General features: G+C 45.3%; 1 protein-coding gene across 5 annotated transcripts in view; it reads left to right on the forward strand.

Moving 5' to 3' along the window:
* The window catches only part of LOC106568556 (FSD1-like protein), a 125,836-nt gene that overhangs the window by 86,694 nt on the left and 22,469 nt on the right, over positions 1-16,673 (forward strand). For 3 of the 5 annotated variants that reach the window (XM_045692678.1, XM_045692674.1, XM_045692676.1), the window contains 2 exons: positions 4,752-4,849; positions 7,035-7,286. In XM_045692678.1, the coding sequence (XP_045548634.1) occupies positions 4,752-4,849; positions 7,035-7,286 (350 nt within the window). The remainder of the gene's footprint in view (positions 1-4,751; positions 4,850-7,034; positions 7,287-16,673) is intronic. The other 2 variants (XM_045692675.1, XM_045692677.1) reach the window with 1 other exon arrangement.

Consider the following 16,673-nt stretch of genomic DNA (forward strand, 5'->3'; position numbering starts at 1 on the left):
ACCCTGTCAGTCCTTACTGACTCCACACACCCTGTCAGTCCTTACTGACTCCACACACCCTGTCAGTCCTTACTGACTCCTCACACCCTGTCAGTCCTTACTGACTCCTCACACCCTGTCAGTCCTTACTCTGACTCCTCACACCCTGTCAGTCCTTACTGACTCCACACACCCTGTCAGTCCTTACTGACTCCACACACCCTGTCAGTCCTTACTGACTCCACACACCCTGTCAGTCCTTACTGACTCCACACACCCTGTCAGTCCTTACTGACTCCACACACCCTGTCAGTCCTGACTGACTCCACACACCCTGTCAGTCCTTACTGACTCCTCACACCCTGTCAGTCCTTACTCTGACTCCTCACACCCTGTCAGTCTTTACCCGGACTCCTCACACCCTGTCAGTCCTTACTCTGACTCCTCACACCCTGTCAGTCCTTACTCTGACTCCTCACACCCTGTCAGTCCTTACTCTGACTCCTCACACCCTGTCAGTCCTTACTGACTCCTCACACCCTGTCAGTCCTTACTGACTCCTCACACCCTGTCAGTCCTTACTGACTCCTCACACCCTGTCAGTCCTTACTGACTCCTCACACCCTGTCAGTCCTTACTGACTCCTCACACCCTGTCAGTCCATACTGACTCCTCACACCCTGTCAGTCCATACTGACTCCTCACACCCTGTCAGTCCTTACTCTGACTCCTCACACCCTGTCAGTCCTTACTCTGACTCCTCACACCCTGTCAGTCCTTATTGACTCCTCACACCCTGTCAGTCCTTATTGACTCCTCACACCCTGTCAGTCCATACTGACTCCTCACACCCTGTCGGTCCATACTGACTCCTCACACCCTGTCGGTCCATACTGACTCCTCACACCCTGTCGGTCCTTACTGACTCCACACACCCTGTCGGTCCTTACTGACTCCACACACCCTGTCGGTCCTTACTGACTCCACACACCCTGTCAGTCCTTACTGACTCCACACACCCTGTCAGTCCTTACTGACTCCACACACCCTTTCAGTCCTTACTGACTCCACACACCCTGTCAGTCCTTACTCTGACTCCACACACCCTGTCAGTCCTTACTGACTCCTCACACCCTGTCAGTCCTTACTCTGACTCCTCACACCCTGTCAGTCCTTACTGACTCCTCACACCCTGTCAGTCCTTACTCTGACTCCTCACACCCTGTCAGTCCTTATTGACTCCTCACACCCTGTCGGTCCTTACTCTGACTCCTCACACCCTGTCAGTCCTTACTCTGACTCCTCACACCCTGTCAGTCCTTATTGACTCCACACACCCTGTCAGTCCTTACTGACTCCTCACACCCTGTCAGTCCATACTGACTCCTCACACCCTGTCAGTCCTTATTGACTCCACACACCCTGTCAGTCCTTACTGACTCCTCACACCCTGTCAGTCCTTACTCTGACTCCTCACACCCTGTCAGTCCTTACTCTGACTCCACACACCCTGTCAGTCCTTACTCTGACTCCTCACACCCTGTCAGTCCTTACTGACTCCTCACACCCTGTCAGTCCTTATTGACTCCTCACACCCTGTCAGTCCTTATTGACTCCTCACACCCTGTCAGTCCTTATTGACTCCTCACACCCTGTCAGTCCTTATTGACTCCTCACACCCTGTCAGTCCTTATTGACTCCTCACACCCTGTCAGTCCTTATTGACTCCTCACACCCTGTCAGTCCTTATTGACTCCTCACACCCTGTCAGTCCTTACTCTGACTCCTCACACCCTGTCAGTCTTTACTCTGACTCCTCACACATATTTCTTGTGCCACAGTACACACCATTATTGTAGTAATGTCCAATAGTTTTATGCAGACCTAAAACTCATCAGTATTGACAATGCTTTCATGGATATCAACATTTGAGATAAAGGCTAATTTAATGAACTTGAATTGTGTGTGTATATAGTAGCCTATTAAATTCTACTAGATGGCAGTATTGACACGTAATTAACCCTGGAGTCTATTTGAATCCCGTTGGTATTTCAAATTTTATAGTCACATGCACAGTGAAATCCTTAACTTGCATGCTCTACCCAACAGTACGGTAATCAATATCAAAATAGTATAACTAATAAATATAATATATATATATATTATAAAGAAAGAAATGTAGATGACAGAGTGACACGTTAAAAACATACAGACTTTGTATCATCATGCCTTCTTAATGGTTATATTACATTTTACCCAACCACCCACTAGCCATCCAATCCTTGTTTCCTCCGTCCTTGTTTCCTCCGTCCTTGTTTCCTCCATTCCTCGCCTCTCTTTCAAAGCACATCAGAGGAACAGGCCTGAGGGGAGGAACCTTCAAACCTTTGCCCCAATGTGCTTTGAGAGAGAGAGCGAGGGAGTAGCCGTGATACCCAGTCCAGACACAACCCCTAGACTCCCTAACCCCCTTGACACTTGTTGGACAGATGTAAGCTATACGGTCAAAATTCCACCAAGCCTATCAGAGGGTAAGGTGGAGCTCTCGCCATGTCATTACCCATCAATCACTCTCGGGCTAGGGGTTATGTCTGGACAAGGCCTGGGTATCACGGCTTCTCGCTCACTCGGGAACTGTCTTTAAAATGTTTACTAGCTGTTACTAGCTGTAAATGTCCTTGTTTACTTCATTCCTCACCTCGCTATCACAGCACATTGAGGGAGAGCATTGAATTTCTCCCCTCCCTATCACAGCACATTGAGGGAGAGCATTGAATTCCTCACCTCCCTATCACAGCACATTGGTGCAAAGGTTTGAAGGTTCCTCCCCTCAGGCCTGTTCCTCTGATGTGCTTTGAAAGAGAGGCGATGAACAGAGGTAACCAAGGACAGAGGTAACCAAGGACAGAGGTAACCAAGGACAGAGGTAACCAAGGACAGAGGTAACCAAGGACAGAGGTAACCAAGGACAGAGGTAACCAAGGATTGGATGGCTAGTGGGTGGTTATATAACCATTAAATAAATGTTTTTAATGGGTAAATAAACACTCAGTTACAAAAAAATATCTTCTAATCGTCAACCTAAAATAGAAATGGAGAAATATCTTTATCTTGGTATTAATCAGTGGTGGAAAAAGTACTCAATTGTCGTACTTGAGTCAATGTAAAGATGCCTTTTTAAAGAAAAATGACTCAAGTGAAAGTAATCGAGTAAAAAATAAGTCTAAAACTATCTTGTTTTAAATGTACTTAAGTATTCAATTGTCATATTTAAGTAAAAGTAGAAAGTAAATGTGATGCATCAAATTCCTTATATTAAGCAAACCAGACAGCACCATTTTATATTATTTTGACTGCCCGGGACACATTCCAACACTCTGACAGTATTTGTCATTCCCTGTCTGCCTATTGGCTAAGCCCTTGTCATTCCCTGTCTGCCTATTGACTGAGGCCATCAGTCATGTTCCAGTTGTTGTCTCCAGTCCCCTGAACATAAGAGCCGGACAGCAGATGGGCCATGCATGCATCCACAGCTGACATCCTCCAAGCGCTGACTGAATACACCAGAGATCCTAGGAATCCCTCTGGACAACCAGCCACAATAGAATGGAAGAAGAGCAATTTGGTTGCAGCAAAGTTACACACTGCCAGGCCCCCTAGATCAGCCAGGCTTTTATTGATCAGCCAGGCTTTTATTGATCAGCCAGGCTTTTATTGATCAGCCAGGCTTTTATTGATCAGCCAGGCTTTTATTGATCAGCCAGGCTTTTATTGATCAGCCAGGCTTTTATAGATCAGCCAGGCTTTTATAGATCAGCCAGGCTTCTATAGATCAGGAAGGCCTGTGTTAACATGTTAAATAGTAGCAGGTATTAAAATGGAAGATCTACCTCTCAATGTATTTTTTTATATGACGTAAGCTATATGCCCAATACATTATCACTGCATATTGGCATTGCTTGAATTGCCCTGCCAATGCATTGTTATTCTGACCATTTAAAAAATATATATATATTTCAAAATTTGAGGTAGGATATGTGATAGATCCGTTGTTGTATTACTTGTAAAGAACAGCTGAGTGACCATACATTTTAAATAATGTGTCATTTTTAATTGTTTTGTTTCTCCTCTCATTTTGTCTATCACCCTTTTCTTTTGCTTGTGTCTAACACCACTACGCTTGAGTTTGTTTTGAAGAGTGTTCAATTACTCGCTTCATCTGTATCATACTTTTGTCAATCAGGCAAGAGGTGTTTGTTTTATCTTTCTAGTTTACCAATCTTCTGTCAGCTAGATTGGTGCTTGGAGCTGAATATCTAGCTGACAGAAGATGGGCTTCTACACAGCATCCGTTTTTCACTCTGCTCTGTAGGCTTGTCTGTAATCACAGGAGGTTGGTGACACCTTCATTTGGAAGGATGGGCTCGTGGTAATGCCTGGAGTGGAATCAGTGGAATGGTATCTTTTACCTTTTTTTTAACTAGTCAAGTCAGTTAACAACAAATTCTTATTTTCAATGACGGCCTAGGAACAGTGGGTTTAACTGCCTTGTTCAGGGGGCAGAACAACAGAAGTTTACCTTGTCAGCTCGGGGGATTCAATCTAGCAACCTTTTGGTTACTGGCCCAACGCTCCAAACCACTTGGCTACCCTGCAGCTCCCTGTGTTTGATGCCATTCCATTGTCTCTGTTCCAGACGTTATTATGAGCAGCTGATCACCTCAGTCCAATGTCAGTGTGTGTTTTATTATTGTTCTTCCTCTCCGTTGTAGAAGTGGAACTCCGTCTCCCAAGAGAACGTCAGCGACACGATCACCTGCTATCAGAGGAGGCAGAGACCGGTTCACTGGAGAGTCCTACACCGTGCTAGGTAGGTAAACACACACACACACACACACACACACACACACACACCCGTGCTAGGTAGGTAAACACACTCTTCCCTCTGTCCCAGACACACACACACACACACACACACACACCATGCTAGGTAGGTAAACACAACGTTACCACATCACTGTGCCAGGTAAACACTACCAACCTTCCATGTATTTCATGTGCCATGTATTCAGAAACTGATCCATATCTATGACTGGGTAAACACAACCAAGTCATATGATGGATGTCTGGTAGCTAGGCCAATAGGGCTGCTTACCCAGACACCGATTTAAACAGCATGTTCAATAAGTACAGGATTAGGTATAATCTGTGTCTGAGAAGCCAGCCCATTGTGTAATTGGGTGTCTTGAGACACACAGAAGTTTCTACCCACGTAGTCAATTAGTCGTGAATTTGATCCAAGGGTGATTTTATTTGGGGTTTCAAAGTTTTCTTATTTTACTATTTATTTTTTTATTTTTTTTAAATCAGCAGTCTCCAAATGATTTGTAATTATGTTCTGGCCCCCTGACCAATTAATAAATTGTCCCACGGCTGAATCAAGTTGACGATCCCTGGTTTTATATTGACGTAGTAAGATATTGTGGGGGCGCTGTTGAGCAATGAGCGGATGAGACGTGAAACTCAGAGCACATTTGTCTTAACATCTGTTGATTTATTGGCACACTAACTGAAGAGAAACATTTTTATAATCAGCTAATTATTTAATCATATAATATCCAGCCCTAGGTGACACAAGTATGTGGTCAACACTACTGGTATAATATAATAATGCTATAATACTATATTTACAAAAGTATGTGGACACCCCTTCAAATGAGTGGATTTGGCTATTTGTTGCTGACAGGTGTATAAAATTGACCACACAGCCATGCAATCTCCATAGACAAACATTGGCAGTATAATGGCCTCACTGAAGAACTCAGTGACTTTCAACGTGGCACCGTCACAGGATGCCACCTTTCCAACAAGTCAGTTCGTCAAATTTCTGTCCTGCTAGAGCTGCCCCCGGTCAACTGTAAGTGCTGTTATTGTGAAGTAGAAACGTCTAGGAGCAACAATGGCTCACAGAACGGGACCGCCGAGTGCTGAAGCGCGTGCCTCGTAAAAACCATCTGTCCTCGGTTGCAACAGTCACTACCGAGTTCCAAACTGCCGCTGGAAGCAACGTCAGCACAACAACTGTTAGTCTGGAGCTTCATGAAATGGGTTTCCATGGCCGAGCAGCCGCACACAAGCATAAGATCACCAAGCGTCGACTGAAGTGGGGTGTAAAGCTCACTGCAATTGGACTCTGGAGCAGTGGAAACGTGTTCTCTGGAGTAATGACTCATGCGTCACCACCTGGACGAATCTGGGTTTGGCAGATGCCAGGAGAACGCTACCAAATACATACTGCCAACTGTAAAGATTGGTGGAGGAGGAATAATGGTCTGGGGCTGTTTTTCATAGTACAAGCCAGGCCCCTTAGTTCAAGTGAAGGGAAATCTTAATGCTACAGCATACAATGACATTCTAGACTATTTTGAGCTTCCAACTTTGTTGCAACAGTTTGGGGAAGGCTCTTTTTTCTGTTTCAGCATGACAGTGCCCCCGTGCACCAAGATAGGTCCATTCAGAAATGGTTTGTCGAGATTGATGTGGAAGAACTTGACTGGCCTGCACAGAGCCCTGACCTCAACCCCAATGAACACCTTTGGGATGAATTGAAACTCCAACTGCGAGCCAAACCTAATCACACAACATCAGTGCCCGACCTCACTAATGCTCTTGTGGCTGAATGGAAGCAAGTCCCACAACAATGTTCCAACATCTAGTGGAAAGCCTTTCCCAGAAGAGCGGAGGATGTTATAGCAATAATGTTCCAACATCTAGTGGAAAGCCTTCCCAGAAGAGTGGAGGCTGTTATAGCAGCAATGTTCCAACATCTAGTGGAAAGCCTTCCCAGAAGAGTGGAGGCTGTTATAGCAATAATGTTCCAACATCTAGTGGAAAGCCTTCCCAGAAGAGAGGAGGCTGTTATAACAGCAAAGGGGGGACCAACTCCATATTAATGACCATGATTATGAAATGAGATGTTGGACAAGCAGCTGTCCACATACTTTTGGTCATGTAGTGTAATATAATATATTGATAATATAATCTTCCCCCCCCAGGTGATACCAGTATGGACTGTGGTCAACACTACTGGGAGGTGAAAGCCCTTAAAGACTGTAAGTCCTATAGTGTTGGGATCTCCTACAGGAACCTGGGAAAGTTTGACCAGCTGGGTAAGACCAACACTACCTGGTGTATCCACATCAACAACTGGCTGCAGGCTTCCTTCGCTGCCAAGCACAACAACAAGGCCAAGAGCCTGGACGGCACCGTACCTGATCGCATCGGAGTCTTCTGTGACCTGGACTCAGGTGGGTTTATACAGTATAGGGGTTATTCGACACTTACACTACGAGGCTTTTTTTGTTCTACCTTATAATTAATTGCACCCACATGGTGTACCAGGTGTAAATCAGTCCCTGGTTAGAGGGGAGCAATGGCAAACCGCAGTGGAACTGGCTTGGAGGTCCAGAGGTGAATATAAAAGGTATATAGTTTAGCAGTAGTTTCGTGGACGTCACTGTACCTGACTGCATCAGAGTCTCATGTGACCTGGTTCTCATTTACAGCAACAACCTGGGGATCAGTTATAGGGGAGAGGAGGAGGAGGAGGAGGAGGGGGGGGGATGGATGAGCCAATTGGAAGCTGGGGATGATTAGGTGGCCATGATGATATGACGGGAGTCTTGTGGTCTGTATCGTCCAATCACAGAGCAGATACAAGTCACATGATCCTCCAGCGCACCATGACGGCACCCGACAGCAGATCACATGACTTGCGTCTGCCCCATGATTGGATGATACAGCAGCTATTTAGAGGCATCAGGTGTTCGCCAACATATCACGTGACTTGCATCTGCTCTGTGACTGGACGACACAGACCTCAATGCTGTATGGGATGAGTAGTTTGTTTCCCCCATAACTCTGGTATGTACACAGTGTTTCCCCCATAACTCTGGTATGTACACAGTGTTTCCCCCCCCATAACTCTGGTATGTACACAGTGTTTCCCCCATAACTCTGGTATGTACACAGTGTTTCCCCCCAACTCTGGTATGTACACAGTTCCCCCCCCCCATAACTCTGGTATGTACACAGTGTTTCCCCCAACTCTGGTATGTACACAGTTTCCCCCCCCCCATAACTCTGGTATGTACACAGTGTTTCCCCCCATAACTCTGGTATGTACACAGTGTTTCCCCCCCCTAACTCTGGTATGTACACAGTGTTTCCCCCTAACTCTGGTATGTACACAGTGTTTCCCCCCCATAACTCTGGTATGTACACAGTGTTTCCCCCTAACTCTGGTATGTACACAGTGTTTCCCCCCCATAACTCTGGTATGTACACAGTGTTTCCCCCCTAACTCTGGTATGTACACAGTGTTTCCCCCTAACTCTGGTATGTACACAGTGTTTCCCCCATAACTCTGGTATGTACACAGTGGTTCCCCCCCCCTAACTCTGGTATGTACACAGTGTTTCCCCCCTAACTCTGGTATGTACACAGTGTTTCCCCCCTAACTCTGGTATGTACACAGTGTTTCCCCCTAACTCTGGTATGTACACAGTGTTTCCCCCATAACTCTGGTATGTACACAGTGTTTCCCCCCATAACTCTGGTATGTACACAGTGTTTCCCCCCTAACTCTGGTATGTACACAGTGTTTCCCCCCCAACTCTGGTATGTACACAGTGTTTCCCCCCCATAACTCTGGTATGTACGCAGTGTTTCCCCCCTAACTCTGGTATGTACACAGTGTTTCCCCCCAACTCTGGTATGTACACAGTTCCCCCCCCCATAACTCTGGTATGTACACAGTGTTTCCCCCCCATAACTCTGGTATGTACACATTGTTTCCCCCCTAACTCTGGTATGTACACAGTGTTTCCCCCCAACTCTGGTATGTACACAGTTTCCCCCCCCATAACTCTGGTATGTACACAGTGCTTCCCCCATAACTCTGGTATGTACACAGTGTTTCCCCCCATAACTCTGGTATGTACACATTGTTTCCCCGCCCCCTAACTCTGGTATGTACACAGTTTCCCCCCTAACTCTGGTATGTACACAGTGTTTCCCCCCATAACTCTGGTATGTACACATTGTTTCCCCCCCTAACTCTGGTATGTACACAGTGTTTCCCCCCTAACTCTGGTATGTACACAGTGTTTCCCCCATAACTCTGGTATGTACACAGTGTTTCCCCCCCTAACTCTGGTATGTACACAGTGTTTCCCCCCAACTCTGGTATGTACACAGTTTCCCCCCCCATAACTCTGGTATGTACACAGTGTTTCCCCCCATAACTCTGGTATGTACACATTGTTTCCCCCCTAACTCTGGTATGTACACAGTGTTTCCCCCCAACTCTGGTATGTACACAGTTTCCCCCCCCATAACTCTGGTATGTACACAGTGTTTCCCCCCATAACTCTGGTATGTACACATTGTTTCCCCCCTAACTCTGGTATGTACACAGTGTTTCCCCCCATAACTCTGGTATGTACACATTGTTTCCCCCCTAACTCTGGTATGTACACAGTGTTTCCCCCCTAACTCTGGTATGTACACAGTGTTTCCCCCATAACTCTGGTATGTACACAGTGTTTCCCCCTAACTCTGGTATGTACACAGTGTTTCCCCCAACTCTGGTATGTACACAGTTTCCCCCCCCATAACTCTGGTATGTACACAGTGTTTCCCCCCATAACTCTGGTATGTACACATTGTTTCCCCCCTAACTCTGGTATGTACACAGTGTTTCCCCCCAACTCTGGTATGTACACAGTTTCCCCCCCCCCATAACTCTGGTATGTACACAGTGTTTCCCCCCCATAACTCTGGTATGTACACAGTGTTTCCCCCCATAACTCTGGTATGTACACATTGTTTCCCCCCTAACTCTGGTATGTACACAGTGTTTCCCCCTAACTCTGGTATGTACACAGTGTTTCCCCCCTAACTCTGGTATGTACACATTTTTCCCCCCAACTCTGGTATGTACACAGTGTTTCCCCCCCATAACTCCGGTATGTACACATTGTTTCCCCCCCAACTCTGGTATGTACACAGTGTTTCCCCCTAACTCTGGTATGTACACAGTGTTTTCCCCCCTAACTCTGGTATGTACACAGTGTTTCCCCCCTAACTCTGGTATGTACACAGTGTTCGCCCCCCGTAACTCTGGTATGTACACAGTGTTTCCCCCCCAACTCTAGTATGTACACATTGTTTCCCCCCTAACTCTGGTATGTACACAGTGTTTCCCCCATAACTCTGGTATGTACACAGTGTTTCCCCCCATAACTCTGGTATGTACACAGTGTTTCCCCCCATAACTCTGGTATGTACACAGTGTTTCCCCCCAACTCTGGTATGTACACAGTGTTTCCCCCTAACTCTGGTATGTACACAGTGTTTCCCCCCATAACTCTGGTATGTACACAGTGGTTCCCCCCCCTAACTCTGGTATGTACACAGTGTTTCCCCCCTAACTCTGGTATGTACACAGTGTTTCCCCCCTAACTCTGGTATGTACACAGTGTTTCTCCCCCCTAACTCTGGTATGTACACAGTGTTTCTCCCCCCTAACTCTGGTATGTACACAGTGTTTCCCCCCTAACTCTGGTATGTACACAGTGTTTCCCCCCATAACTCTGGTATGTACACAGTGTTTCCCCCCATAACTCTGGTATGTACACAGTGTTTCCCCCCTAACTCTGGTATGTACACAGTGTTTCCCCCCCAACTCTGGTATGTACACAGTGTTTCCCCCCCCCATAACTCTGGTATGTACGCAGTGTTTCCCCCTAACTCTGGTATGTACACAGTGTTTCCCCCCCAACTCTGGTATGTACACAGTTCCCCCCCCATAACTCTGGTATGTACACAGTGTTTCCCCCCCATAACTCTGGTATGTACACATTGTTTCCCCCCCTAACTCTGGTATGTACACAGTGTTTCCCCCCCAACTCTGGTATGTACACAGTTTCCCCCCCCATAACTCTGGTATGTACACAGTGCTTCCCCCCATAACTCTGGTATGTACACAGTGTTTCCCCCATAACTCTGGTATGTACACATTGTTTCCCCGCCCCCTAACTCTGGTATGTACACAGTTTCCCCCCCCTAACTCTGGTATGTACACAGTGTTTCCCCCCATAACTCTGGTATGTACACATTGTTTCCCCCCTAACTCTGGTATGTACACAGTGTTTCCCCCCTAACTTTGGTATGTACACAGTGTTTTCCCCCCCTAACTCTGGTATGTACACAGTGTTTCCCCCTAACTCTGGTATGTACACAGTGTTCGCCCCCCCGTAACTCTGGTATGTACACAGTGTTTCCCCCCCAACTCTAGTATGTACACATTGTTTCCCCCCTAACTCTGGTATGTACACAGTGTTTCCCCCATAACTCTGGTATGTACACAGTGTTTCCCCCCATAACTCTGGTATGTACACAGTGTTTCCCCCCATAACTCTGGTATGTACACAGTGTTTCCCCCAACTCTGGTATGTACACAGTGTTTCCCCCATAACTCTGGTATGTACACAGTGTTTCCCCCCTAACTCTGGTATGTACACAGTGCTTCCCCCCATAACTCTGGTATGTACACAGTGTTTCCCCCCTAACTCTGGTATGTACACAGTGTTTCCCCCCGAACTCTGGTATGTACACAGTTTCCCCCCCCAACTCTGGTATGTACACAGTGTTTTCCCCCCTAACTCTGGTATGTACACAGTGTTTTCCCCCCCTAACTCTGGTATGTACACAGTGTTTTCCCCCCCATAACTCTGGTATGTACACAGTGTTTCCCCCCTAACTCTGGTATGTACACAGTGTTTCCCCCCTAACTCTGGTATGTACACAGTGGTTCCCCCCTAACTCTGGTATGTACACAGTGTTTCTCCCCCCCCCTAACTCTGGTATGTACACAGTGTTTCCCCCATAACTCTGGTATGTACACAGTGTTTCCCCCATAACTCTGATATGTACACAGTGTTTCCCCCATATCTCTGGTATGTACACAGTGTTTCCCCCATAACTCTGGTATGTACACAGTGTTTCCCCCATAACTCTGGTATGTACACAGTGTTTCCCTCATAACTCTGGTATGTACACGGTATTTTCCCCCCTAACTCTGGTATGTACACAGTGTTTCCCCCCCTAACTCTGGTATGGACACAGTGTTTGTTTCCCCCCATAACTCTGGTATGTACACAGTGTTTTCCCCCCTAACTCTGGTATGTACACAGTGTTTCCCCCCTAACTCTGGTATGTACACAGTGTTTCCCCCCCAACTCTGGTATGTACACAGTGTTTCCCCCTAACTCTGGTATGTACACAGTGTTTCCCCCATAACTCTGGTATGTACACAGTGTTTCCCCCCTAACTCTGGTATGTACACAGTGTTTCCCCCCTAACTCTGGTATGTACACAGTGTTTCCCCCTAACTCTGGTATGTACACAGTGTTTCCCCCCTAACTCTGGTATGTACACAGTGTTTCCCCCCTAACTCTGGTATGTACACAGTGTTTCCCCCCCATAACTCTGGTATGTACACATTGTTTCCCCCCCCTAACTCTGGTATGTACACAGTGTTTGTTTCCCCCTAACTCTGGTATGTACACAGTGTTTCCCCCCTAACTCTGGTATGTACACAGTGTTCCCCCCCCTAACTCTGGTATGTACACAGTGTTTCCCCCCATAACTCTGGTATGTACACATTGTTTCCCCCCTAACTCTGGTATGTACACAGTGTTTCCCCCCATAACTCTGGTATGTACACATTGTTTCCCCCCTAACTCTGGTATGTACACAGTCCCCCCCCTAACTCTGGTATGTACACAGTTTCCCCCCCCTAACTCTGGTATGTACACAGTGTTTCCCCCCCATAACTCTGGTATGTACACATTGTTTCCCCCCCTAACTCTGGTATGTACACAGTGTTTCCCCCCTAACTCTGGTATGTACACAGTGTTTCCCCCCTAACTCTGGTATGTACACATTGTTTCCCCCCCATAACTCTGGTATGTACACAGTGTTTCACCCCCATAACTCTGGTATGTACACATTGTTTCCCCCCAACTCTGGTATGTACACAGTGTTTCCCCCCATAACTCTGGTATGTACACATTGTTTCCCCCCATAACTCTGGTATGTACACAGTGTTTCCCCCCATAACTCTGGTATGTACACAGTGTTTCCCCCCATAACTCTGGTATGTACACAGTGTTTCCCCCCTAACTCTGGTATGTACACATTGTTTCCCCCCCTAACTCTGGTATGTACACATTGTTTCCCCCCTAACTCTGGTATGTACACAGTGTTTCCCCCCTAACTCTGGTATGTACACAGTGTTTCCCCCCCTAACTCTGGTATGTACACAGTGTTTCCCCCCCTAACTCTGGTATGTACACAGTGTTTTCCCCCCTAACTCTGGTATGTACACAGTGTTTTCCCCCCTAACTCTGGTATGTACACAGTGTTTTCCCCCCTAACTCTGGTATGTACACAGTGTTTTCCCCCCCTAACTCTGGTATGTACACAGTCTGGTACGTTTGACTTTGTTTCATATGTCACCATTTTCTTTAAGGCGATTTCTAATCTTTTAAATTAATGTTTCACCTCGGAGGATGTTGTACCTACCCATAGCTAGGTTACTCTGGGTGTATATATACCCATAGCCAGGTTACTCTGGGTATATATATATATATACCCATAGCCAGGTTACTCTGGGTATATATACCCATAGCCAGGTTACTCTGGGTATATATATATATATATATATACCCATAGCCTGGTTACTCTGGGTATATATATATATATATATATACCCATAGCCAGGTTACTCTGGGTATATATACCCATAGCCAGGTTACTCTGGGTATATATATATATATATACCCATAGCCTGGTTACTCTGGGTATATATATATATATACCCATAGCCAGGTTACTCTGGGTATATATACCCATAGCCAGGTTACTCTGGGTATGTATATATATACCCATAGCCAGGTTACTCTGGGTATATATATACCCATAGCCAGGTTACTCTGGGTGTATATATACCCATAGCCAGGTTACTCTGGGTGTATATATACCCATAGCCAGGTTACTCTGGGTATATATACCCATAGCCAGGTTACTCTGGGTGTATATATACCCATAGCCAGGTTACTCTGGGTATATATATATATATATACCCATAGCCAGGTTACTCTGGGTATATATACCCATAGCCAGGTTACTCTGGGTATATATATATATACCCATAGCCTGGTTACTCTGGGTATATATATATATACCCATAGCCAGGTTACTCTGGGTATATATACCCATAGCCAGGTTACTCTGGGTATATATATATATATACCCATAGCCAGGTTACTCTGGGTATATATATACCCATAGCCAGGTTACTCTGGGTATATATATATATACCCATAGCCAGGTTACTGTGGGTATATATACCCATAGCCAGGTTACTCTGGGTGTATATATACCCATAGCCAGGTTACTCTGGGTATATATACCCATAGCCAGGTTACTCTGGGTATATATATATATACCCATAGCCAGGTTACTGTGGGTATATATACCCATAGCCAGGTTACTCTGGGTATATATATATATATATATATATATATATATATACCCATACCCTGGTTACTCTGGGTATATATATATATACCCATAGCCAGGTTACTCTGGGTGTATATATATATACCCATAGCCAGGTTACTCTGGGTATATATACCCATAGCCAGGTTACTCTGGGTATATATACCCATAGCCAGGTTACTCTGGGTATATATATACCCATAGCCAGGTTACTCTGGGTATATATATACCCATAGCCAGGTTACTCTGGGTGTATATATATATACCCATAGCCAGGTTACTCTGGGTGTATATACCCATAGCCAGGTTACTCTGGGTATATATATACCCATAGCCAGGTTACTCTGGGTGTATATATATATACCCATAGCCAGGTTACTCTGGGTGTATATATATATACCCATAGCCAGGTTACTCTGGGTGTATATACCCATAGCCAGGTTACTCTGGGTGTATATACCCATAGCCAGGTTACTCTGGGTGTATATATACCCATAGCCAGGTTACTCTGGGTATATATATATATACCCATAGCCAGGTTACTCTGGGTATATATATATATACCCATAGCCAGGTTACTCTGGGTATATATATATATACCCATAGCCAGGTTACTCTGGGTGTATATATACCCATAGCCAGGTTACTCTGGGTATATATACCCATAGCCAGGTTACTCTGGGTATATATATATATACCCATAGCCAGGTTACTCTGGGTATATATATATATACCCATAGCCAGGTTACTCTGGGTATATATACCCATAGCCAGGTTACTCTGGGTATATATACCCATAGCCAGGTTACTCTGGGTATATATACCCATAGCCAGGTTACTCTGGGTATATATATACCCATAGCCAGGTTACTCTGGGTATATATATACCCATAGCCAGGTTACTCTGGGTGTATATATACCCATAGCCAGGTTACTCTGGGTATATATATATATATATATATATATATACCCATAGCCAGGTTACTCTGGGTGTATATATATATATATACCCATAGCCTGGTTACTCTGGGTATATATATATACCCATAGCCAGGTTACTCTGGGTGTATATATACCCATAGCCAGGTTACTCTGGGTATATATATACCCATAGCCAGGTTACTCTGGGTATATATACCCATTGCCAGGTTACTCTGGGTGTATATATACCCATAGCCAGGTTACTCTGGGTGTATATATACCCATAGCCAGGTTACTCTGGGTGTATATATACCCATAGCCAGGTTACTCTGGGTATATATATATATATACCCATAGCCAGGTTACTCTGGGTGTATATATATACCCATAGCCAGGTTACTCTGGGTGTATATATATATACCCATAGCCAGGTTACTCTGGGTGTATATATACCCATAGCCAGGTTACTCTGGGTGTATATATACCCATAGCCAGGTTACTCTGGGTGTATATATACCCATAGCCAGGTTACTCTGGGTGTATATATACCCATAGCCAGGTTACTCTGGGTGTATATATACCCATAGCCAGGTTACTCTGGGTATATATATATATATATACCCATAGCCAGGTTACTCTGGGTGTATATATATACCCATAGCCAGGTTACTCTGGGTGTATATATATATACCCATAGCCAGGTTACTCTGGGTATATATATACCCATAGCCAGGTTACTCTGGGTGTATATATACCCATAGCCAGGTTACTCTGGGTGTATATATATATATACTCATAGCCAGGTTACTCTGGGTGTATATATATATACCCATAGCCAGGTTACTCTGGGTGTATATACCCATAGCCAGGTTACTCTGGGTATATATACCCATAGCCAGGTTACTCTGGGTATATATACCCATAGCCAGGTTACTCTGGGTGTATATACCCATAGCCAGGTTACTCTGGGTATATATATACCCATAGCCAGGTTACTCTGGGTGTATATATATATACCCATAGCCAGGTTACTCTGGGTGTATATATATATACCCATAGCCAGGTTACTCTGGGTGTATATATATATACCCATAGCCAGGTTACTCTGGGTGTATATACCCATAGCCAGGTTACTCTGGGTATAT

Source organism: Salmo salar, chromosome ssa13 (genome assembly GCF_905237065.1).
Source record: "Salmo salar chromosome ssa13, Ssal_v3.1, whole genome shotgun sequence".
In the NCBI taxonomy this organism is placed as follows: Eukaryota; Metazoa; Chordata; class Actinopteri; order Salmoniformes; family Salmonidae; genus Salmo; species Salmo salar.